This window comes from Coffea arabica, chromosome 2e, assembly GCF_036785885.1.
Source record: "Coffea arabica cultivar ET-39 chromosome 2e, Coffea Arabica ET-39 HiFi, whole genome shotgun sequence".
Classification (NCBI taxonomy): Eukaryota; Viridiplantae; Streptophyta; class Magnoliopsida; order Gentianales; family Rubiaceae; genus Coffea; species Coffea arabica.
In genome coordinates, this window is record NC_092313.1 from 8,798,950 (window position 1) to 8,824,453 (window position 25,504).

Genomic DNA, 25,504 nt, shown 5'->3' on the forward strand with positions numbered 1-25,504 from the left:
AATTACATGAAACAAAACCAACCAAATGGATGCACTTATTTTTAATTCCACTATTTTTAACTTAAATTAGAAAATCCCTTTCATAATTTCCCTACTTTGTTAGTTTTCCATATGAAAAAAACTCCAACTTTGGTTTCCATATGGCATCAAAATTGGAAAACAGATAACCAGATGTACAACAACAATTGTAGGCCTACACAGGAAGGGTGAAGAAACAAGAGTGAGAAACCCTAGTAATGTTGAACCATCTGAATTAAACTGCTAAAGAAGGTGAACAACAGACAATGAAAACCTTGATCGTATATTCTTGGTTTTGGTTTACAATTTCCCACACCAATATGCATTTGATTATAAGGATGCTGAATATATAATCTTATCAAGTGAAACACCAAGTGTTTTCCTTTGCCGCATGCCTGTGACTGCTATGAAACTTTTTATCAAATATTGATCTATACATGCCATAAGTAACTTGTAAATTTCATTCAAGATTTGATTTCTTTGTAATGTAGTTCATAAATACTTGTGTAAATTTCGCATTCATTCTTTTTTCTAGTTGGAGTACATAATCATGGTCCTAGAAGTATTTAGTTGTGAAGGTTTCAGTTACAAATCTAACCATAATACCTGTTACTTTCAAGATCTCTCAATATGAAAGAAACACAGAAAAATGCTTCACCCAAGATTGGCCTTGGAGGAATGGCAAGAAATTCTTATTCGAAATGTGAGAAAACGCTTTGATGGTACATGTTTATTCCAAAAAGCCTTCAGTGCACAATGAAGTCAGTCTAGTTTTGTTTCTTTGTTTATTAGCAAATGAGTTCTCAAACTCCTCTTGATTAACTTGAATCTCTGTTGCGGCTAAATAGACTGTTGAAAGTGAAATCCTCGCAATGTCTTCACAAACTGGACAGCAGCCTTGGCTACATTTGATGCTGCAAGAGGGCCAAACAGACGAATAGTATTGTCTCCATCTTGTGCTCCAGCTAAATCTGATAGTCCTCGTATGACAATTACCTTGAAGCCATTCGATAAACATGTCTGCAATTCCAGAAAACATGAACATAACAAGTTATCTTGACTAGTAATTATGCGCCCCGAGTTTCGAAGCAGATATATTCTTCAGATTAGTTTTGGTGCGAGGCGTTTACCATGACTATGGCTGCACTCTCCATATCAAGTGATGAAACATGAAAAGTTGTATAGAGGAACTCCCTGTAAGCTGCATTGTCCACAAAAATGTTGGCAGTTGCGCCATTCAGTCCAACAACTACCTTGGGCTTTTCAGGAAGGCACAAGCTCGAGTTCACGCACTGTTCCAGCGCCATCCCCTGTATTAGTGAAAATGCATCCATTAGATTCAAGGGCTAGTTGAAGACAACTTAAGAGGAAAAAAAATGTTTTAGGCAGCAGCAATTAGCTGGCTGCAAAGCGAATGAGGATGTTATGTAATAGCGATAAGCAACTCACCTCCAGACTAGAAGATACTTCTAGCCAATTCTGACTTGTCTGAAACCAAAGTGTTCTTTCAGGAGCATTAGGCTTTCCTGACTTAGAGTAGAAGAACTCCGTCGAATACCCAATGCTCCCCAACTCATTGTCTCCTCCATTGGGAACATCATAGCTTCCAAAGTCCAGTTCAGCAACATCATTTGTCGGTATTGTTGCCTTGAATTTCTGCAAAATGAAGAGATTGTACGCAAATAAACTCGTAGTCTGCATTTACTGAGGCAGGAAATGAGCCAAATGATTATTACCACCCAGTCCCATAACCCTGTTTGAGCAAACTGCTTAGGGATGATGACATCTCCTATGGACATGGAACTGTTAGCATTGCCTGCAATGCCAAAGTGTACAATTCCAATCATGCGAAAGACATCCAACATCTGTTGTGTTGCAGCTGCAGCATTCACCTGGGCGTACCACAATTAGACATTTCTTGTGGTAGTACTACTTAACAGAAAAAAAACAATGGCCGAAATAGAAAAATTCTTTATTGCCAGCAAATCCTTCAGTGATTAACAGAAAAAATCCTTCAGTGATTATCAACATGAATAGCTGAGCAGATGAAAATGATTTTGCCAGCACTGAAGCTCTTAAGCAAGCAGTATCTTTGCTTACGCGTTAAATACTTCTGTCCAACCTTACCGATCAACTCAACTTTATGATTTGTGAACTAGATTGGCCAGTGAACTAAAACACCATAGTTGCTGACACAAATCATAACAACTACAAGCAACTGTCTGTAATAACCAGACCAGAAGAATGTGAAATGAACCTACCATTCCCACTCCACATCTTACATAAATGACTTTTGATCCTCCTATGCTCCCTACGCGAAACCGCCTCCCTGTAAGAAACCAACCACCATTTTCAATCATCATAAACGATACACTTGCTCTCTTAGTACCATATTGAAGCGTATGTATTGGGGATTGATCATGTACCTGACAAATTCACAAAGGGGTGCTTCGGGTTATGCTTGAAGGCACCAGTAGCGAAAAAAGCATCTTCTTCTGGGGCATAAACCGTAATAAGACCAAGATAAGGTCCATTGCGATTCAGCTCTTTGATTGTCCTAGTAGCAGAGATTGCCTTCCTTTCGGATGAAACGGCTATAACAGAGAAAATAAGCGAGGAAACGAAAACATGCATCAACAAAAGCCATTTGACTTGGTTTCCAGCCATTGTATGGTTCTCCTTGATCTGAACATCAAACACATATTTATCATGGTAGGGGTTGTCGGCCTTCCCATTCTATGGAGCCAAAGTACTGCACAGATGCCAGGGTGATTCTAAACAAATTGAAATAATTTGATTAATTTATTAGTAACATGGGATTTATGTTTAGATCATATATTACTATTAATGCCAACCTCATTATAGATTTGAATGATTTTCTTGAAATGAGGTCTACGAGTTGCAGCTGATTGAATAGTTAATCAAGCATATTATACTAGTAGTAAATGAAGTGTACATGATTGTGATGTCTTTGAAGCAATGCGACTTAATAGTAATATATTTGCACCATGTGCTTTGCATCCCACGGGACGATTTTGTTGTCGAAAACGCAGTAGTGTTTTTCATGCGCCAAATTGTTTACTAGCTTTGCAGGGTCAAAAAGTAACATCTTAGCCACTCCACTAGTCTTTCAGCCTTTCAGGACACAGGTACTGGGCATTCACTTTTCGACCAACTAATTAAGGTCAAAAATGATCAGCCATATAGATTCCACGGGCTACAGCCTTCAAATATTAGTACAGAGAGATGGGAACTGAACAACAATTTAATTTGCTTTCTACTCCAAAATAGCTGCTTAATCTACTTGCTACGAAAGGACGCGATCCCAAAGGGGATTTGACCAAATTCTACCAAACTTTTAACATCCATGTGCCCCCTAGCATTACTGCTTACATAGCCCTGATTTTTTAAACTTTTTTTCAAAAAATAAAAGCTTTACTATTAAACTAATTGCAGGGTAAAAAAATAAAAATTGTTTTGTTGATTGCTTTGCCTAAAAAGATCATTGACTAATCACTGAAATCGACCTGTGATCAGGTTTTTTCTCTGTTAGATTTAATATTCAAATCTTGAAAATAGCAGCCATTAGAAGTACATTTTGTGAAGCACCACCATGGCCGATCCAATCAAAAAGCATTCAAAGTTTAAAGTAGTAGGCTATACAAGGATCTATTAATTAGCTTAATCTTTTTCTTGAGACGACGCATTTAAGGGAGTAATTTTTTTCTTGGATTGAGTACAAAGCACAAACTCCAGTTGTGACAGCGAGAGGGTTTGGAAATAAGGCCGCACGGACTAAACTGTTCCAAATTTAATTAAACTTGTTCTTTACGGGCTATGCTTGGGAATTGGGATCTTGGAACTTCTAAGAAGTGGTGGTTTTTCTATATCAATCCAGTTTGTGTGAAGAAAAAATAGAACCAGGAAATTCAAACTTCGGAAGTAATTGTCCCAAGACCAAAATTAAGTGGCAGGTTTGCAAATACGTTATTGTTTTAAGAGCAAATTGCGCGAAATGTCACTAAATTATTGCGAGGCGCCGATTCTGATCACTAAAATTTTTTATTAGCCAAAAATGTCACTGAACCAATAATTAATCTGTACCGTTTTAGTCATTCCGTGTATTTATGCCATTAGGAGAGACGGAAAGTCACTTTTTGAGCGGCAATTTCGTCCGCACATGAAAACCACCGAACTTTTTGAGGGGCAATTCCGTGTATTTATGCTGTTAGGAGAGACGAAAAGTCACTTTTTCGACCTTTTGACTATGAAAACCACCGAACTGGACTTCAATGTCTTCATACCAAATGTAGATCTATTTCTTGGCTTCAAAATGGTATAAGAATCACCTCAATCCGATTATTGTCGCTCAAGATATTGCCAAAATACCACAAGGTGTCAAAGCTGTGAAACTCCTTTTCTTTAGAACTTGATTGCATTTCATCTCTTGCACTTCATATTCTCTTTTTATGATTTAAAACCATCATCAATCATCCAATTCTCTTCTCAATTTATGTCATTTGATGATTGAATCATTAAACCTACAAAAACATGAAGTTTTTACCATAAAAATCCATAGAAATGCAATTTTTAACACTTAAACCCCTAAATGCATATTTTCACTAGAATCTTAGTTAATTAGCTATAAAACTAATTAAAACACACCAAAACTAACTAATAAAACACACTAAAAACACGTAAACTATGCACTTATAGGTGGCAATGTAGGTGATGGGTGGTTGTGGGTGAAAAAGAACAAGAGTATAAATTTTTTAACAGTTGTGTAGACGAAATTGCCCCTCAAAAAGTGACTTTCCGTCTCTCCTAACGGCATAAATACACGGAATGACTAAAACAGTACAGATTTACTAGTTCAGTGACATTTTTGGCTAATAAAAAAGTTTAGTTATCAGAACCGGCACCTCGCAATAGTTTAGTGACATTTCGCGCAATTTGCTCTTGTTTTAAATATATTAACCATTTCTTCATTTGTTGATCACTTCGATGGGAAAAAAGAAACATCTTGTTATTTTTTTTAACAAATTTTAATATGTATTAGACCTCTCAACTAGTTTTAGATCCCGATGAATTTTGACCATTTATTTTGGGGGGAGGGGAAGAACGAACAGATCTTATAAGATTCCTAAGATATCTTTCTATTTCTTGAATCACCTGCTTCTCATGTGCCGTCAATAGTCAATACATGATTTTCAAACCTTCTTTCTCCTTTATAATGCTTAAAGTAACTCCTTAAACAAAAATAAAATAAAATTTAGAAGTAATTCATTTTGGAGGAGATTTTTCTAGCATTTTGACTAAGAATTATTCGTAAAAGAAACGATTAATTTTGTATATACTGATAATGTATATACTAGCAGGTAGCATATCACATATATAAAAATTAAAATTGAAATGAGGTAGCATGCATTCATAGGCGCTATAACATATATTGTGAGTCTGCACAAGATTAACCCTAAAAGAAATATGCTAGTCTATATCCATAATATATTGAATAATACAATAGAAGAAATGATGGCTGGATGGCCCAATGTTCTTGTTCGTGCTGATTTTCCGATGTTGCTCCAACAACTTTACCGTGGAAAGCTTGGATTAAAGAATTCCTTTTCTAGTGTGTCATCTAAAGAAAAAGGAAATTGGAAATTCTCATTATAAACTTGAAATTAAATTTGTTCTTGTTAACATTGAGGAAGCGCCATTTGGAAGACAGAAACAGACTTAATAGACCAAAAACAAATATCCATGAACCAATTTGAAACAATACCACTTCCTATAATTGTCAAATTCCTATCAAAAACTAAATAAACCTAAAACAATTGTGTACACAACAGCACATGGCCAGATGCTGTGGTTTTTAAGAATTCTTCTTTTTGAATTGAAGCATCCTTGAATATATATATATATATATAAGATTTCGCTACCTATGAGAATTATTGTAGACCATCGAAGCGCTTATTAGCTAGGAATAAAATTTTCTTGTTACTTTTGATCGGATTTTAGAGAATGAGTCGCATTTTTTTTAAGAGTGTTAGTGCTGTCATTCACAGTCGGCAAATAATCTTCATTTGTCAAAGTTGAGAAGCGTTCTTAGGCACGTTTCTCAGTAGTTTCACAATTCAAGACTTTAATGTAATTCAGGTCCAATATGGCATCGGCCAAAATTTAGACATTGTAATTGAAACATTTAAAAACCCTTTTCAAGCTCTAGGAAGTACGAAGCACGTACAAATCTGCCATCATTTTTTGGAAAAATGGTACGTCAATAGTTGAATTTTGCCTTGCTTTTGTGTACCATTATTATTCTAATAGAGTAAATCTTATATACTATAATGGTATATATGTTATCACTGTTAAATATATGACATATATGTAAAATTTGAGTTTCAAATTCAAATTCGGATTACGTGTCATGCATCTAATTGTAAAAGTGCGTATACTGTCAGTGTATAGAAGATTAATCTTTATTAATAACTTAAAATTATTCCTTGGACCAACTCATGTTAATAGCAAATCTAATTGTTTAGGCACTGGTTTAGCTCAATTCCCTGTTTGAACAAAACTACCACCGTCAGAATCAAAAAGAATTTACTACATTGAAATGTGCGAAAGGGGTTGTCTCATTTTCGCTTGAAATAGAATTTGGCAACTTAAAATGAGGGTAAAGAGAATGTTAATTCTAGATGTGAATCTGTGCCTTATTACCTCTAGCATGGAAGCGACTTGCAGCAAATTCTTGGATGCCTCGAACCAAAGTTTTCTTTCAGGAGTATCAGGCTTTCCTGTCTCGGAAAAGAAGTACTCACTCCAATAAGCCACGAGACCCAACAGATTATATCCGCCAGCGGGAATGTGATAGCTTGCGAACTCTAGCTCAGCAGCATCAGTATCTGGATGTGTTGCTACCTTGGGTTTCTGCAGTATGCATGCATGCCCAGATGAAGATACATGCAAAAATGTAATTCCTTGAATATTGAAAAAAAAAAAAGAAACACGTTCAATACTTTTGAAGCAAGGAAAGGACTAAAATTTTTTCCACTGCACAATAAAATAAATAAATAAAGAAAATGAGGAATTCAGTCGCACCATCAGGTATTTAGGCTTTCATTAATTGGAGCCGCTGTCTACAGTCTACTGCATATGGAGGGAGGAGAAAACCATCATCCAGATCCAAAAGACAACTGATTCATAAGCCTTGCTTGCAAATTTCAGTAATTAGCACATTTTTCACTTTTTTTCTCACTTTTTTTCCGTAAGTGAGAGGTCATGAATCTAGGTGCTTATACTTATCATTCCTCCCATCTTACAATACAATCCAACCCTTCCCTCTCTAGCATTTTGATTCCATTGTTCTTTAATTTGTCGAGTGTAGTCATTCGAATTCTTAGTGATAATGACTGAATTGTTGGCAGTTGGCACTGATTGTGTGCGCTTGATTTTGAGAATCATTCTCAATGCAAACGCTTAGATGCTTATGCTTTATGAAACTTTAGGTTTTACCTTTAAGGGGAAAAAAAAAGAAACAAAGGAATTAATATTACCAGCCAGTCCCATGTTCCAGTTTGAGAAAACTGCGTTGGGATTACAACATCTCCCACGGACAGGGTACTGTCGGCATTGCCCGAAGTGCCAAAGTGTATAACTCCTCTAATTCGGAAGACGTCCAACAGTTATTGGGTCGTTGCTGATTAATCCAATCCAAGCAAAACGCCTTCATTAATCACCAATTCTCACTCCACTACAACAAAAATGGCTTTTCCTGACATGTCTATAAGGACATTTGTTGATTTTTGTCATTATAGTACCTCTATTATGACACTTATTATCAACTCAATAATATATACTTTAATTTTTTTTATTTTATCTGATATAAGAATAATAATGTGTCTTTACACTACTTATTATGACACTTGAAAAAATGTTACTGTTCACAAGTTTTTTCGTCATACTCATATGAGGTGCACGTGTTCCTTTTTCTTCTCTTCCCTAAGTAGGGCAAACACAAGTTCACCTCTTGTTTTCTCCTCCGCCGCTCTCTCCTTTCTTCTTCTGGCTCTCCAATCTCCAATCCCTCATTGCATCCTTCCTTTTTCTTTCTCATTTAGATTATTCCATATTCTTCTCTTTCTTCTCGTTCTTTTCTTTTTTTTTAACCAGAAAGGATAGCAATCAAACCAGTCATATTATACATGAATTACATCTCAAATCTCTTTAAAATTTCACATAATTTCTGGAGCGAGAAGGCCCATGGCATGGCATTTTTGGTCGTATTTCTTCCATCCAAAAGAGCAGCTATGGACAAGTGCCCAACCCAAGGCTTTCTTGGTCATCTCCCTCCTTTCGGCCTTCCTGGATCTCAGAGAAGTCTGTAATGGTGTAGAAGAAGGAACTTTAAAAAGACATTTACTCCTGAACTAAATCAATCTTCGTAGAGTGACGTCATCAGCTCATGCGGCTTCGACGCCGATATCGGCAGCTCGGTGAAGGATTTCGTAAAATTCTCCTCTCTTGCGCTACACAAGGCTTCGGCCACATCGCACAGCCTTGCTACATCTCCAATTATAGATTTTTGGGCTTCCACCTGCAAGAGAAGTTCATCAACAAGATGCCGGCAAGCGGAGTCCGACGATTGTTCCGGAGGGACTGGGGAAGTCACTGTGGCTCGGTCAGACGATGTAGCAGCGTCATTGGGTTGTCGATATTTTTGCTGCTGACTAATAACAATTGGGGATCTTTTCTGCATGTCCTTCAAGGTGTTTGACAAATGTACCCACTGTTCGATCTCTTGTCGGTACTTGTGTTTGAGCTTGAGAAGAGCTCTTTTCTTCCTTTGCCGGCGGTTCTACTCTTCAACGGCCGGATCCGGTAGTCCCGGTGCCGAAGTGGAGGAAGGAAGGTCGACACAGGGACGTTTCCTGCGTTTGGAGATGAAACCGTCATCGTTGATGAGTTCCCACTCATCGTCAGGTTCCCAGCTCACTGGGGTGGTGGCCATTGGGCTTCTCCCCGTCGTTCTTTCCTTCAATTGCCAAGAATGGTACGTTTTCCTTGGGTTTGTCTCTGTTTCATTCTCATTTGCACCTGGAATTTATATTCCTCCTTTGCAGGTACTAAAACATGTCACATCCAGTTTGAATATGCATTTTGTTTAGTAATTAATTATTTCTTTACTTGAAACTGCAGGTACTAAAACATGGTGGTGGATAACTTTTGTGCCCCTTCTCAGAAAGTGCCAATGACTAATTTTAGCCCCTGTTGCTGTTATTAGTGGCGGCAAAGTCTGTCCTCGTGGAAAAGAGGTTGATAGCCCAAGGAATCAATGCATGCTCCATGTTCTGGAGATCATGAGTTCAATTCTTGACTTTTCCTCGAAGAAAAACTACAAAATAATGGTACTCCATAGCTAAAGAAAATGTCCTGACAAAAGCCCTCACTGTCTACTTTTTAGAGCTTCTTATTATAGGTGGAAAAATCCAATGCACCCATTGCAGTGCCTGTCAGAGTAGTAGAAATAACTGGCATAATATCCCACAACTAGTAGGGCAAAAGGACATGTATTTTGTTTGTTTTTCCTCTGGCTAAAATTGAAAATAATCCACAACATGATTGCAGCCTGGCATAATACTAGGGGCTGGCAAATGTAGAATGGACAGCAGTATTTTTTGCAATTCAAATGCTACGTACAAACAAGACAAGCACTAGGCTTTTGTTTTCTAATTTGTATGAAGGGAAAATGAAGAAGCTTAGATGCATTGTTTTGCTGTTGCAGATGATTATTTGCTTTTGTCTAAGTTCATACTATCTCGATGCATGTTTGGTTAATGCCATTTCAGAAAAGGTTAACTGAGGGCGTTCCAATGCAATTATTTTGTACTCTGAATTATAGTCTTTTTACTTTTGTCTTTTGGAAATTGATATGGTGTCATTATTGGAAGTGTTACCGCACTTTTCTTCTTTCCTTCTGTTCAATTAAATCCCCTGCTTTATTGAAGTGACTGACAAAGTGGTTAGCTGGGATTTCGCTTAACCAATTCCAGAAATAACAACATTTAATAAGCGATTCAGAACATGTAAGATTGTAAGATGATGTATAATTTTAAAAGAAGTTGCGAAAATTAAAAAAAAAAGTAAGATGCGTTTATTCATATCCTTTGATTATCACAAGATGCGTTTATATCTGCAGGTAAATCATTTGAAGCTCAAGAACAATACAAGGAAGCTCTTGTTGCATTCTCAGTTTCACTCTCCATAGAGCCAGATTATGTACCAAGCATTGTCTCAACTGCTGGAGTGCTGATAAAATTGGGTAGACAGAATCTTCCTATTGCAAGAAGCTTGTTGATGACTGCTCTCTGACTAGAGCCGACAAACCACCATGCGTGGTTCCTTCTTGGAGTCTATCCAAGTCTCAAGGCTTGAAACAAGTAGCCGCAGATTACTTCCAAGCCGTACATGAACTAAAACTTTCTGCTCCTGTTCAAGACTTTGCTTAACAACGCATTGAGCACCAAGGTTCCAGAGATAAAGGAACTTCTATCTGGGACTTTAAATGTTGGTTTTGGCTATTATATACTGACAGTGTAGACAATTAGTTATATTAGCTGGTGTTGGTTTTGGCTTTTGATTAGCTATGTTAGTACTTGTTGCTGATTTTAGTTCAACAAATGATATTTGAACATTGATTTTTGCTTTTAAATTACTACATGCATTCTATTTTTTGGGATAATTTTACAAGTCCTTTGGGTATCTGATTGACAGAATGTATAGCAGGGAGCACAACCAGGTTGCTTCTTTATTTTAAAAAAAAAAGAAAAAAAAACTGCTGGCAGTTAAAAGTGTTAGCATAGCTCAACAACTTCGACAATATTCTGACACTTTTGATTGTTAAGAAAAGAGATTTTTGTTGGCAGATGGGATGCTATAATAGCATAGCTTTCCTGACACATTGAATAGTACGAGCCTATCCCCACATTGGAAGGGACAACACTCGTCTGAAGTGTGAGAAAAGGTAAAGTGTCAGTTTAGATTATCTATACTGACACCTTTAAACGTTGTTAAAGGTCATTTTTGTTGTAGTGCTCACAAATATTGCAACCTTTTTTACCTGTACAAAAGCTAACGAATGGTGGCAAAACTAGAAACTCAATTACAATTACCAGTCCAGCTCCACATCTGACATAAATGACACTATTAGACCCTATGGTCCCGATGTGAAAACGCCTGCCTGCAATGAAATAAATTATTAGGTGATAAAAAGTCAGCAACAAATTTCGATCATTATTATGAGGAAGAAAAAATAGCAGTTGTAATAGTTGCGAAGCAGATTTAATGCATGGGAAATATATATAGATATTTGCCTGACAAATCCACATAGGGGTGTTTTGAATCCACAAGTTACAAGTCATAATGTGGATGCCATTTCATGTTCTTTGCAACCAGCCATACTCTAAGCTCAGACATGCTTCCTTAAACATGGATAGATTGTGTTGTTAAAAGTTTAAGCATTAGAAAAAAAAAATTTTGCTTTTGACGCATCATTTAACTACATGGTTTCCTAGTTCTAAAAAAGAAATAACCTAAACAAGAATGCCTAAAATTTCAGAGCTTTCGAGGAGGCAAACGGCTGGCTTTTCATCACAAGCAACAAATACTAGTGGTAAGAATAAAAACACCATTTTTTTTCCTTCGAGCTGCAAAAGAAAAGCTTAGGAAAAAATTAATCAAATTTAAATACATGTCACGTCCAGTAGATATTGAGTGCTGGTTATTATTATCAATTTTGTTAGCTATAGAACTGGAACACAAGCGCAACACCAATCGAGCTGGTTATTACCATCAATTTTGTTAGCTGTAGAACACAAGCCCAACTTCAGCGTGGAGATTGAAGACGTTATGTTTCACAAAAAAATCATTGTATAAAGGCACACATTGATATTAGTTAATTAGTAAGTACTCTTTTTTGAAAAAAAAAAGAATTAAAGTTATTTAACTCCTTGATGACTCAAATTCATGATCTCACAATTACGAATAAAATGTGTGTTTTACCAATTAAATCACGTTCTATTATCTTACACATTGATAGTTGTAGGTCTTGAATAAGAAAATATTAAGTTGAAGCAATGAAGTGAAACTTGTGGCGCAAGGGAGTTGATATTCCTACTAATCTAAGTGTACATAGCTCGCATAACATGAAACAAGTTTGACACGGAACCTTATCCAAATGTGATAGCTTCCTAGTGCAGTTACCACGTACATGAAATTATTTAACTTGGATGTTGTGACAGATTTGGTGAGAAAAGAAAGAACTAAGAAAGAAAGTAGAATATTTCTGGCATTTAGGAGTATTTGTAGGAAAAGAATAGAAATAAAAGGAGGGATCTCACGTTTCTTTCAAACTACAAAATACTGTTAGTCCAAAATGGTCAATCCAAAACTGTTAGTAGCTGAATAAATAATAACTGTACAAAATTTAAATTTGAAATTCAACATTTATACATATGTCATAGATCTAATGGTGATAATGTATATATTATTAATGCATATAAGATTTACTCGTATTTTAATATAACGTTTTGTGATGTCATGTGAATTTCAAGTTTTAAGGGCATTTATGTAAAATATTTTCCTTTTACTTCTCTCCACTCTCAAATAAAGAAGAATCATTTCATTCTCTTTATTTCCAAAAATTCCCAAACAACATGAAAAAATATTGCAATATTTGCTATTCTATTCTTTTCTTTTCTAACTTAAACTTTCTCTTTTTTTTTCCCTTCTGCCAAACTAGTCATTGGTGTCAGCTGTTTTGACTATTGTCTGTCCACATCCTCCTACTACATAATGAAAGATAACCTTAAAAACAAATCATATTTTCTGTTTATGCAAGATCATTCATGGAACTTGTAGTTTGCATTCAACAAACTCATAGTTTGTTTCTCTTTTACATCCACTCATTAGAGTCGTGCTGATGGCAAATACAGATAAATGTGATACATTTTAAGAGTTAACTAGGGCTTTTTGTTGTACAAATGCAGGAGCTATGAGCACATCAGCTATCTTCATCTGATACCGTGAGCTCCTGGCTCTGTAATTTGTGAACATTATAGGGCCATTCCACAGAAGCAGAAAGAAGGAAAAATAGTGATATCCGCGTCAGATACAGTTTCTGTATTGGTAACTATAATATATTTAGATGATGCAACTTTATTGCTAAACAACAATGTGCTGAACAAAATTGTTTCCTAAGATGCTCTATGCAATGAAATAGCCTTAAAATGCCAGCCATGAATTCCGCAACGGATCTTCTGTCCCACATTCTGTGCCACTTTTTATTATATTGTTATTTCTCCTTCATAAATATCATATTTTAATTCTTTTTTGTTTCTTTAAGATCCAATAACTATTAATTGAGTAATACACAAAATTTAACAAACTCAAAAAATCAAAATGCATAAAAAATGAGATTTTTTATGAATTTTCTGTTGTATTTTTTAATTTTCTATTATATATTGCTTTTTGAAACTGTTGTATTTATTTTTTACTCAATTAATAGTTATTGAATCTTAAGAAAATAAAAAAAGAATTAAAACATGATATTTGTGAAGGAGAAATAACAATATAATAAAAGTAGGACAGAGAGTGATACAAGTTGTATGATAGAAGATCCGTTGCGAATGAATTCAACTCAACAATCACAATAAACAGATCGTACAAATGTTAAAATGCCTGAAATCAATTTCTTGTGGCCCGCATAAGAGCCAATCTCACAAAGAGCCCTAAAGGTACTTTCGCCACAACAAAAGCATGCGAAAGAAAGAAGCTATCCTTGGAGCTAAAGTGACAAGGCCATCCCTTTCTGACCGACGAAGATAAGATGGGAAGGGCCGATCGAGCTAGGAATGCTCATACGGGTCCAAGTGGTAATTTGATTGTACACTTCTAAATGTACATGGCTCGCATAACATGAAACAAAGCTTGGGATGGAACCTTATCTAAATGTAGTAGCTTCCTAGTGCAGTTACCGCATCGAATGGCTTAACTTGGGTGTTGTGATTTTTCTCATTTCCTATCCTTTTTTAGTACTCTGACTATTTTGTCCTTGGAGCTCTTTGTGCATATCATGCATGTGATTTTCCGGTAGCATTTATGGCCTAAATTTAATAGGATGGATGACCAAGAAGCCGCGTTATTTTTAATAGTTGGGTGACACTTTTTACTGAGGATAAAAAAAAAAAAGTTAAGTGACATTTTAAGTTTTAGAAAAAAAAAAAAGTTAGTTAGGTGACAAAAAGCGATAAAAAGGTAATAATTTGATCGCATTTTGCACCATTTGGCCTGAAGTGAAAATAACAATCTGGATAAACTCATAAAAGGTGATAATTTGATCGCACAAATGTGGCCCGGGCGCGCATAAGAGCGTGTGAAATAAGGAAGCTGTCCATGGAGCCACGTGACGGGGCTGTCCCTTTTCGAACGACAAGGAAAACATAGAACGTGCCGAGATAGGAAAGGAAAGGTATGGGTCCGTTATTTTTTGAAAAACGTGCAAAAGCCAAAAGGATAGACAAATCGTTATCCTGAGATTGCACAAGGAGACGAGGAATTCCGCGGGTCGACCAATTGTGGATAAACTGAGAATTGAATGAAAAGTTTTTTATTTTTTTTTTCTTCAGAATCTGTGCTAATTGTAATGGTAACTTTTCAAACTAACCCCTCTTATTAATGCTTTTAAGTTATTTGAAAGTTTACTTCTTTTTTTTTTTTTTTTACTGAAGATATAAGTTGTACTACAAGTTATGCAAGTGCAGTCAAGAGAGATGTTTTAGTATGAGAAATAAAAAGGAATTCGATTTACAAATTTTAGTTGCACAAAAATTAACTAAATTACATGAAATTAAACCAACCAAATGCATGCACTTATTTTTAATTCCACTAATTTTTTAACTTAAATTAGAAAATCCCTTTCATAATTTCCCTACTTTTTCAGTTTTTCCATGAGAAAAAAACTCCAACTTTGCTTTCCGTATGGCATCAAAAAACAGATGATTGTCCAGATGTACAGCAACAATTGTAGGCCTACGTATGTAGGAAGGGTGAATAAAACAAGAGTGAGAAACCCTAGTAAAGTTGAACCATCAGAATTGAACTGCTAAAGAAGGTGAACAGCAGACAGTGAAAACCTTGATCGTATACTCTTGGTTTTGGCTGACAATTTTCCACACCAATATGCATTTGATTATAAGAATGCCAAAGATTTCAATCTTATCAAAGTGATTGACAAAGATAGCTGTGTTATCATATACCGCATGCCCGTGACTGCTATCAAAACTCTGTATCTATAAACAATTTTTTTTTGGTCGAAACGATAGTTTTATATATCATCGTAAAAACTTTACAATAACTGGACGAGGGTAGAAGCAAAAGGGACAACAGTCCCACAATATTCAAAATATTGATCTATAAACATGCCACAATATTATATCGTTATTTCATTTAAGATTTGATTTCTTTGTAATATAGGTCACAAATACTTGTGTAATATATATTTGTTTGGATTGCGGTTTATTTGCCAAAAAATATTTGCTTACATCATCATTACAATTTCCAACACACCTTTTTATTTTTTCAATTATCTTTTTATCTCACATACATCACATCACAAAAAATACTACAATAAAAATATTTCTGATAATTCACAATCCAAACAAAGTTCAATCATTTGTCCCATGATGGACAAGGGGCTAAAGGAGTAGGTGGGTTGTGAGCAGTTCATTGTTAAAATACTTAAAACTACCTGTCTACATTAAGCTAACACTGGCAGCAGCTGTGGAATAAAATTTTCTTGCAATTTTTGATAGGAGTTTAGAGACTGAGTCGCTTTTCTTTTTTCTTTTTTGTCTTTGGAGGTGTAAGTGTTATTCACAGTCAGCAAATAATCCTCATTAGGCATTTCACAGTTCGAGACTCTAATGTCAAAAGTAATTGATTCAGGTCAAATATATATGGTAATTGAAACATTTAAAAGCCCTTTTTAAGCTTTAGCAAGTAGGAAGCACGTTGTGGAGGTTAGCAGCAGGCTCCCCGTTGTGGAGGTTTGGGGTGTCATCCCCTTAGATGTATCCCACATCGGGGTTGGGAGGGTTTGGGTTTGTAGTTATAAGTCTCCTGTGGGACTTCAAAGGATACCGACTTTTGAGGTTCTCTCGGGATTTAGGTTTGTAAAAATTGACGTAAACTCTTTGGGGTTCGAAAGAAAGTAGGAAGCACGTATAAATCTGCCATCATTTTTTGGTTAAATGGTACGTCAATAGTTGAACTTTGCCTTTTCACTCATTTCGAGCAATCAATCATAGAGGAAATAGACCAACTCCCAAGTAGCATTCGGCAGCTAGGAGGAATTGCATTGCATGCGCTTCTTATTCAAACACACAATAATTTGCTGGTACATTTTACACAAAACGTCGTTGCTCCAAGAGACTTCTAGTCTTGAAGCTCATTTATTCTTTCTAGGCAAATTATTAGAAGCACATTCGTTGATTGATTCATTCAGCGCTCCTCCTGATTAAGCTGAACATTTACGGTTGCCACAGATACGGCCCAAACGAGGTGACGGTATATTATTAACAAGTGCAAGAACGGTTTTCTCGACATTTGCCGTAACAATAGCATCATAACTCTCGCTCGAATCCTCTCCTTCTTCTGATCCAGCTAAATTAGCCAGTCCGCGGATGGAAATCACTTCTGACTCGCCAGCCGACAAGCATGTCTGCACATAACCAAAGACAAGTCAACTTGCTGCTTCCATGTATACACTACTGTTTTCTTTGAGAGGATAAATTTGAGATCAGATATTCAGTTGCAGGGAAGATTCTTCAAATTGGTTCTAGTTTGATGAAGAAAAGCTTTTACAAAAGAATAAAGTAGCAGAAAAAGCAGTGAGGATGAAAGTACTCGATCTGGTAACAAGACAATAAAAATTACCATCATTACTGCTGCGCTCTCCATATCAATGGATGCAACGTGAAAAGTGTTGTGGAGGAAATCTCTGTAAGCTGCATTCTCAACAAAAAAGTTGGCAGTTGTGCCGTTGACTCCAAGAACTAGCTTAGGCTGTTTCGGGAGGCAAACGCCGTTTAGGCACTGGTCTAGCTCAATTCCCTGTTTGAACAAAACTACCACCGTCAGAATCAAAAAGAATTTACTAAATTGAAATGTGTGAAAGGGGTTTTTTTATTTTGGCTTGAAATAGAATTTGGCAACTTAAAATAAAGGTAAAGAGAATGTTAATTCTAGATCTGAATCTGTGCCTTATTACCTCTAGAGTGGAAGCGATTTGCAGCAAATACTCGGATGCCTCGAACCAAAATTTTCTTTCCGGAACATCAGGCTCTCCTGTCTGGGAAAAGAAGTGCTCTTTCATATAAGCCACGCGACCCAACAGATTATATCCGCCACCGGGAATGTGATAGCGTCTGAACTCTAGGTCAGCAACCCCATTATCTGGCTGTGGTGCTGTCTCGGATTTCTGCAATATGCATGCATGCCCAGATGAAGATACATGCAAAAATGTAATTCCTCGAATATTGAAAAAAAAGAACACGTAGAATAATTTTGAAGCAAGGAAAGGACTAAAATTATGTCCGCTTCGCAAAAACATAAATAAATAAAGAAAACGAGGAATTCAATTGCACCAGCAGGTATTTAGGCTTTCCATTAATTGGAGCTGCTGTCTACCGCATACGGAGGGAGGAGAAAAGCACCATCCAAATCCAAAAGGCAACTGGTTCAAAAGCCTTGCTTGCGAATTTCAGTAATTAGCACATTTTTCGCTTTTTTTTTTCTTTCTTTCTTTTTTTGGTAAGCGAGAGATCATAATTCCAAAATCTCCTACTTCAATGTTTTGTTTCCACGGTTCTTTTGTCAAGTTGAGTGTAGTGATTCGAATTCTTAGTGATACTGACTGAATTGTTGGCAGTTGGCACTGATTGTGTGCGCTTTATGAAACTTTAGGTTTTGCCTTTAAGGGAAAAAAAACACAAAGAAACAAAGGAATTTATATTACCAGCCAGTCCCATATTCCAGTTTGAGAAAACTGCATTGGGATGACAACATCTCCCACGGACAGGGAACTGTCGGCACCGCCCGCAGTGCCAAAGTGTATAACTGCTCTAATTGGGAAGAAGTCCAACAGTAGTTGGGTCGTTGCTGCAGCATTCACCTGATTAATTCAATCCAAGCAAAATTATTGAAACCTTTTTTTACTCGGACAAAAGCTCCCAAACTAACGAAGGGCGGCAAAACTAGAAACTGGGACCTATTGCAACTCAATCACGCTTACCAGTCCAGTTCCACATCCGACAATAATGACACTATTAGACCCTATGGTCCCGATGTGAAAACGCCTGCCTGCAATGAAATAAATGATTAGGTGATAAAAAGTCAGCAACAAATTTCGATCATTATCATGAGGAAGAAAAAACAGTAGTAGTAATAATTAATGGTTGCGAAGCAGATTTAATGCATGGGAAATATATATAGATATTTGCCTGAGAAATCCACGTAGGGGTGTTCTGGATCCGGCTTGAAGGCACCATCATCAGAAAAGGGTGTCGCTTGTTTGTAACTATGAGCGGAGATAAGACCAAGAAAAGGCGGTCTAACAGACAACTGCTCGATTGCCCGAGGCAAAGGAGTGGCTAAAACATTGACCGCTAGAGAAGAAATCACAACTGAAACCAGTAAAAGCAATTTCATTTGTTTTCCAGCCATTTTATTTTTTTTTTTTTTTTGGTGTAAACGGCGAAATATAAATAAAAGCAATCAAAAGTTCCCCTGGCTATTACAGAACTCCAGCCATTTTATGCTCTTTCTATCGCTCTTCTAATCTCCTTGCTCTCAACTCGACTGCATGGTGCCTATTTATAGCACAAATTGCGGTAAGATTTGCCAGCTACCATCTGTAAATACACTCTTTTAACTTTTCACCACAAACCATATTCTCTCCTGCGTTATTAATATTGTCGCTTTCCAAATTATGTTTCTGGGGCCAAATTAACTCACTGTTCTTGATTGTATACCGTTAAAGTCAGTAATCAATAATGTGGTCCAACATTTCAATTATTTTCACAAGAATTAAGGTCCACCAGTTGTAGCACTTCCTCCATCATCAGATATCATTACTTACAAGTCATAATATGGATACCATTTCATGTTCTTTGCAACCAGCCATACTGTAATCTCAGACATGCTTCCTTAAACATGGATCGAATTGTGTTGTTAAAAAAATTTTTGATTTTGATGCATCATTTAACTACATGGTTTTCTAGTTCTTTAAAAAAAAAAAAAAAACTAACAAGTATGCCTAAAATTTCAGAGCTTTCGAGAAGGCAAACGGCTGGCTTTCTGACCGATGATTGATGACTAAGGATTTTTTTTTTTTTTTTTTTTGGTGAATGATTGATTAAGGTAGGAGATAGAGATAGGCCATATGCATCACCCGTAAAAACAGTTCATATTTTCTGTTTATGCAATTGTTTATGGAACTTGTGGTTTGCATTCAACATTCTGAAAAGCCAACTTATAGTTTGTTTCTCCTTTTTTTCACTCGTTATAGATAGTTGTGCAGGCGGCAAATATAGATAAACGTTAAAAAATTTTGACAGATAATTAAGGCTTTCTGTTGTATAAATGCAGGATCTATAAGCCCATCAGTTATCTTCATCCGATAGTTCCTAGCTACCCCTGTGATATATGAACATTATAGGGCAAACCTATAGAAGAAGAAAAAAATGAAAAATAGAGTGATATATACTCTCTCGTCCCATTGACAGTGTCATATTTTTCTTTTTTATCTGTCCTAAAATAATTGCCACTTACTAAAATTGGCAATGAAATCTTTCACACATTTCTATTACATACCCTTCAACGTGACAACCCTTTCTTATCTTTTAGTGGACCTAATTATGCACTTACCAAGTACCAACACTGCACTTAATAGTTTGTGACTCCCACGTGAAATGCAAATAACAATTGTGCATGATACTTTCCTCTAAAGTAGTGTGGAGACATTTCATTCTTTTGGGTTCCACGTGTCTTATCATACCTTGTGGCCTTTTTATCATTCAATCTCGTATGAATACATTGAAAGTCAGGCGAGGTATTACCGGAAATTAAACGCAAATCATTTAAAAGTTTATTAAACTGTGTGAAAAAAGAACCAGGACTATCAAAGTGGGACGGATGGAGTACAAGTCTCCCGAAGTGAGACACACTTTCTGGGGCGGAGGGGCGGAGGGAGTACTTTCTGACGTAGTAACAATATCCTGTAATACTTTTAGATGTAGAACGTATAGACAATGCAACTTTATTGCTAAAGAACAGAGTGCTGAACAAAATTGTTAAGTTTTAAAACTATTATTGTATTTGACATAAAATGCCAGCCGTGAATAGAGTAAATGGAGCAAAATGTCGTCAAACTATTACTTTTATCGCTTTTCGTCACTTAATTATTTTTGTAGCTAAAAATATCACATAACTTTTTTCGTAGCTAAAAAATGGCATTTAACTTTTTTTTCTTAACTAAAAATATCACTCAACTATTTAAAGATAACTTATCAGTAATTACGTTAAGTTTGTGCATCAAAGCCATGGAAAAGTAACGCACGTGACTTGCACGAGAGACCGTTGAAGGGTAAAAATGTCCGAATTTTCTTTTAGAGACAATTTGGAAAAATGAACAATATTCTCAGTGTCAAAATTAGTTATATTAAAGGATCAAGAACTTTAACTAAAATACATAGAACTGCTCATATGCTCTCTGCGGACATCACCTAAGCTACAGGAGATTATTTGTGCTTTTAGGATTTTTATTGTTCCACAAGGAGAAAACTAGAAGCTAGGAGAAGCTAATATCATTTCTGTGCTTTTAGGATTTTTTTTTTTTTTTGAGACTCTGACTATTTTGTCCTGGAGCTCTTTGTCCATATCATGCATGCGATTTTCTGGTAGCATTTATGGCCTAAATTTAAAAGAATGACCAAAAAGTTGCGTTGTTTTTAATAGTTGTGTGACACTTTTTACTAAGGGAAAAAAAAAAGTTTAAGTGACATTTTTTACTAAGAAAAAAGTTAGGTGACAGTGAGAGATAAAAGGTATTAATTTGATCACATTTTGGCCTGAAGTGAAAATAACAATGACAATAAACAAATCGTACAAATGTAAGAATGAACGGAAACAATTTCTCCTGGCCCTGACCCTGGCCCGCATAAGAGCCCATCTCACAAAGAGCCCTGAAAGTACTTTCGCCACAACAAAAGCGTGAAAAAAAAAAAGAAAAAAGAAAAGAAAGAAGCCATCCATAGAGGAGCCAAGTGGCGGGGGCTGTCCCTTTCCGACCGACGAGGAAAACATACAACGTGCCGAGGGAGGATAGGTAAATTAAACCGTGCACGTGGATAGACGTTGCTATCCTCAGATTGCACAAGGAGATAAGGAAATCCAGGTCGACCAATCGTGGATAAACTGAGAAACAAACGTAGACTAAGATTTTACGTGAAATATCGCATGGGAGTTTCCTCCAGGTGTACTAGCCTTCAAAATTTTAGAAATTTTTCGTACGCTGTACATAACAAATGAAGAGGGGCAGGAACGGTTCATTGGCTAAGATTTGGTAAAAAAAAATTATAAGATTCAAATTTCATCTTGACCCTCGTTTTTTAACAATGTGCGTGTGAGACTCACCAAATTTTGATTTAGACTTACACATTATTGAAAGTAAATTACACTGCATGTAAAATGCACAAAACTTTCAGGAATCGTTCTTGCCCCGGGTCCACATATAAAACTTCGTGCACGTCAAATGTTTTCGACGTATTCTGATTCTGGTCATAATCTAACCACATTAAGTTACATGATCGAAGTTCAAAAAGAAAAGAAAAGAAAAAAAAAATTTGAATGTCAGCAGCTCAAACTGTTGACGCTTGACAAAAGTTGAGATGGAGCAAATACTAGCATATGACGAGCGATACTGGAATTTGCAGACAATTTGTTCCCCAGCACAACGGATTTGCTTGAAGCCAATTAATGTTTTGCTGCCCAGACATATTAATTGTGTTTGACAATAATGTTGTTCGTAAACCGGATTTGCCAAACTATTAACGGGATTATGTTGGAATGCCTGAAAACATTTTGTGGCTCAGCACACTTTATGTGAGATCATCCTAAACAAAGAATGCTATGAAACTGGATGGAGTCTTTATTCACAGATTTCTTGTGGCCAGTTTTTTTTTTCTTCCTTTTTTTTTTTTTGTGTAGGAGAATAAGCTCCCATCTCAATCAAGCTTCATAAAAATCGTAATGAATGGCAAAATTTCATGCTCGCAGGGATATTGTAATGAAAGTCTTGTACGGTTAATTCTATATATGCCCCCCGATGCAGTGTGGCAGAAAACAACAATATTAATGTCATCAAGTATATTGCGAGTCCTTAAACCACATTGATGTTTATATGGTGGCCTTTGATGAGGATTATTTGCATCTTTGTGACTAAAACTTGTAAATGACCTGCTCATAATGCCTTCACAAATTGAACAACAGCTTTGGCGGCATTTGAAGCTGCCAGAGGCCCAAATAAGTCGATTGGATTCTGGCCTTCTTGTGCTCCAGCTTGGTCGGATAGTCCTCGGATGACAATAACCGGAAACCCATTTGACAGACTTGTCTGAAAGGCCAGAACACACACACAGTTAATTATCTTGGTTGTTAAAGGAATGATTCTGAGAAACGATGATTGAAATCTGTTGAGAATTGAAAGGTATGTGAAAATTGATCCAACTTCTTTGTTTCTGCATTTGTCAAGACGAATTTAGACTGCAGATTTGCAGAACAGGTGATCAAGAACATGACCAAGCCTGAGTTGTAATGGCTGAAATACACGGACAAGAGAAGGGAACTTGCCATGACCACGGCTACACTCTCCATATCCACTGAGGAGACGTGGAAAGTTTTGTATAGGAACTCCCCATAAGCTGCATTGTCAAGGAAAATGTCAGCAGTTGCGCCGCTGAGTCCAACAACTAGCTTGGGCCTTTGAGTTAGGCACGAGCTCGAGTTCACGCACTGCTCCAGCACCATCCCCTGTAACAGGAAAAATAGCACGAGTCTTGAGTATCTTTGACACTTAATAATTGCTAAGGTTTTTCAGGCTTCAGAACCTGAACGAATGCAACGGATCATAAGCATGGTTCGAAGTCTCGGCCGAGACCGAGACGAGATGACTCCAAGATACTTGACTCGCCAAGAACTTGGTCGAGTCACCGAGAATTCGATCGAGAAATCTCCGATACAGATAGTCTTGGCCCAGTCGACCCGAGTCATCTCGAGTCAACTCGCAAATTTACATTTTGCAAATTTTCTTTTGCCAATTGTTTTATTATTTTTGTTTAACATATTTTTGAATATTATTTATAATTTTTAAAATATTAAATGCTTCAAAATTTACGTCTCGTTTGTCAAAACCGTAACCAATATACCAAGATTGATGTAAAACGATTCGCACCGCGACCGCAACCGCGACTTTGAACCATGATCATAAGGGAGTCCTATACTAATAAATCTTCGATTGAGAAAGAAGAGGAAAAATACAGAAGATAAGAGAAGGAATTGTGTCGAGTCATTTCTTACCTCAAGATGAGTGTGTGCTAATTCAAGCCAATTCTTGCTTACGTGAAACCAAAGCTTTCTTTGAGCAGTATTGGGCTTTCCCGACTTCGAAAAGAACTGCTCAGTGCTGTATCCAATGCTCCCCAATTGATTATATCCTCCGGAAGGCTCACTGTAGGCTCCAAAATCCAATTCAGTAAAATCACCTGCTGGGATTGTCGCATTAGGCTTCTGCTCAGGAAAAAGATTCATGTAAATCAGTCGAAAACAGATGTATTAACATGTTAAAAGCAAGAAATGGAAGTTACGAGCCAATCCCATAAGCCCGCCTGAGCAAACTGCTTGGGGATGGTAACATCTCCTATGGACATGGAATTATTAATACTGCCCGCGATGCCAAAATGCACTACTCCAATTACATCAAACATATCTAACATTTGTTGCGTTGCTGCTGCAGCATTCACCTGAGTGAAACAGGATGATGTTTGTAAGGTTGTCGTTGACCAAAAGGGAAACCCAAAAAAATAAGACGAAGTACAGGAAAAAAAATACATAAATCATAGAAATTAAGCACTTTATGTTGGAAATTTCTCTTTGTCTAATATTGTTCAGTTCGCTGCATCTAATCTTAGCTCCTTTAGAAATGCATCAATACTTTCTCATGTCCCAATTCAAAGGGCTCCTATACTTTTAAAAAAACAATAATAACAATAAGAATAATCTGACTCAGCCGCGAACTAGAGAAAATATGAAGCCTACCATTCCAACCCCGCATCTCACATAAATGACTTTCTTTTTTCCCATCTTCCCTACTCGGAAACGCCTGCCTGCAAGAGAATAGTAGAAACCAGGACCTCTTCCTCAATAATCAAAGTTATATACGGACGGACTTTACCTGACAAGTCGACATAAGGGTGTTTTTGGTGTGGTTTGAATGCACCAGTGTCAAAGAAAGCATCTTCTTCTGGGGGATAAACCGTGATCAAACCAAGATAAGGCCCCCTAAGGTTAACCTCCTTCAGTATTGTTAATGAAGATTCTAATTTTTCTGCTGATGACAAAAGGGCTGACAATGACAGACAACACAACAGAGCGGAAGCAAGATCAATCATCACTAATCCTCTTTCAGTGACTTGTTTTGCAGCCATTGTCGCATTTCTTTTAGCATAGACGATAACTAATGTTGCTTGGGATTTCTTTTGTGCTCAAGCAGTCAAGGCCTATTACTCAGTCGTGTCTGTCCCTTTCAAATCTTCGAAAAAATCTTCGAAAAAGATCTGAGCATTGAAGAAGGACAAGTTCATATTTGGCTCATTTATTGGATTTTCAACCATACTTGCATGAGTCCACATCTTCCATTCAAAAGTTTGACTAATTGGATCAGTCCGGAACTAATACGTTACTGCTACTAAGGAGTAGGGAAAGGTCTGAGTCATCGAGGGAGAAGGTAAAATGAAATAGCAACTTTTGACAATTTATGACAACATTTGACATGAGGGCAGGCTTTAGGAACAGATTCTCGCAATCAGCAACAATAAGCAAATACATTGGCTTCAAAGCGTACAAGCAAATTCAATCAAATCCCAGAACATTAAAGAGCTTCAAGCGATGGCTTAAGAACCCTCCCTGCACTCTAAATTCTTGCCCACCCTTCTTTCTGGATGCACGTAACATTGCTTGTCTTTGTTCTTACATGCATATAGAGGTTGGGCATTTAGTTGAAAGAAAACACTCTTGAAGCACCAACCGACCAAGGAGCCTTGCACACAGTCATATTCTGTAGTACAAACTTGAATATTAAAATACTCTGTTGCAC

At 36.7% G+C, this 25,504-nt stretch overlaps 3 protein-coding genes and 1 long non-coding RNA gene across 4 annotated transcripts; 1 reads left to right on the top strand and 3 right to left on the bottom strand.

Annotated features, from left to right (window-relative positions):
• Positions 1-668: 668 nt before the first annotated feature.
• LOC113730731 (bark storage protein A-like) lies at positions 669-2,685 on the bottom strand. Its single transcript, XM_027255608.2, has 6 exons — positions 2,445-2,685; positions 2,280-2,347; positions 1,755-1,910; positions 1,468-1,674; positions 1,149-1,328; positions 669-1,038 (listed from the first exon to the last, which is right to left on the bottom strand). Exons 1-6 carry the CDS (start codon positions 2,683-2,685, stop codon positions 859-861), a joined length of 1,032 nt encoding a protein of 343 aa, XP_027111409.1. The 3' UTR covers positions 669-858.
• A 5,325-nt stretch (positions 2,686-8,010) lies between these two features.
• On the top strand, positions 8,011-10,729 carry LOC113730732 (uncharacterized). Its single transcript, XR_003458389.2, has 3 exons — positions 8,011-9,070; positions 9,217-9,425; positions 10,217-10,729. It is a non-coding gene; the product is annotated as an uncharacterized lncRNA (long non-coding RNA).
• Positions 10,730-16,418: 5,689 nt separating this feature from the next.
• On the bottom strand, positions 16,419-18,914 carry LOC113730733 (bark storage protein A-like). Its single transcript, XM_027255609.2, has 6 exons — positions 18,576-18,914; positions 18,368-18,435; positions 18,092-18,247; positions 17,345-17,554; positions 17,011-17,187; positions 16,419-16,795 (listed from the first exon to the last, which is right to left on the bottom strand). Exons 1-6 carry the CDS (start codon positions 18,796-18,798, stop codon positions 16,592-16,594), a joined length of 1,038 nt encoding a protein of 345 aa, XP_027111410.1. The 5' UTR covers positions 18,799-18,914; the 3' UTR covers positions 16,419-16,591.
• A 3,499-nt stretch (positions 18,915-22,413) lies between these two features.
• LOC113730735 (bark storage protein A-like) lies at positions 22,414-25,435 on the bottom strand. Its single transcript, XM_027255613.2, has 6 exons — positions 24,584-25,435; positions 24,448-24,515; positions 23,997-24,152; positions 23,710-23,919; positions 22,984-23,163; positions 22,414-22,747 (listed from the first exon to the last, which is right to left on the bottom strand). Exons 1-6 carry the CDS (start codon positions 24,834-24,836, stop codon positions 22,595-22,597), a joined length of 1,020 nt encoding a protein of 339 aa, XP_027111414.2. The 5' UTR covers positions 24,837-25,435; the 3' UTR covers positions 22,414-22,594.
• Positions 25,436-25,504: the final 69 nt, after the last annotated feature.

What these genes read in the sequence shown, in the direction of transcription:
- LOC113730731 (XM_027255608.2), bottom strand. Translation starts at nt 2,685, where the DNA reads ATGGCTGGAAACCAAGTCAAATGGCTTTTGTTGATGCATGTTTTCGTT. An exon ending in CCCCTTTGTGAATTTGTCAG is followed by an intron (nt 2,348 to 2,444) that starts GTACATGATCAA and finishes GGTTTCTTACAG; the next exon opens with GGAGGCGGTTTCGCGTAGGG. An exon ending in CAGGGTTATGGGACTGGGTG is followed by an intron (nt 1,675 to 1,754) that starts GTAATAATCATT and finishes TTCATTTTGCAG; the next exon opens with AAATTCAAGGCAACAATACC.
- LOC113730735 (XM_027255613.2), bottom strand. Translation starts at nt 24,836, where the DNA reads ATGGCTGCAAAACAAGTCACTGAAAGAGGATTAGTGATGATTGATCTT. An exon ending in CCCTTATGTCGACTTGTCAG is followed by an intron (nt 24,516 to 24,583) that starts GTAAAGTCCGTC and finishes ATTCTCTTGCAG; the next exon opens with GCAGGCGTTTCCGAGTAGGG. An exon ending in AGAGTGTAGCCGTGGTCATG is followed by an intron (nt 22,748 to 22,983) that starts GCAAGTTCCCTT and finishes CTGGCCTTTCAG; the next exon opens with ACAAGTCTGTCAAATGGGTT.
- LOC113730733 (XM_027255609.2), bottom strand. Translation starts at nt 18,798, where the DNA reads ATGGCTGGAAAACAAATGAAATTGCTTTTACTGGTTTCAGTTGTGATT. An exon ending in TCGGATGTGGAACTGGACTG is followed by an intron (nt 18,248 to 18,367) that starts GTAAGCGTGATT and finishes TGAATTAATCAG; the next exon opens with GTGAATGCTGCAGCAACGAC. An exon ending in CTGGAATATGGGACTGGCTG is followed by an intron (nt 17,555 to 18,091) that starts GTAATATAAATT and finishes TGCATATTGCAG; the next exon opens with AAATCCGAGACAGCACCACA.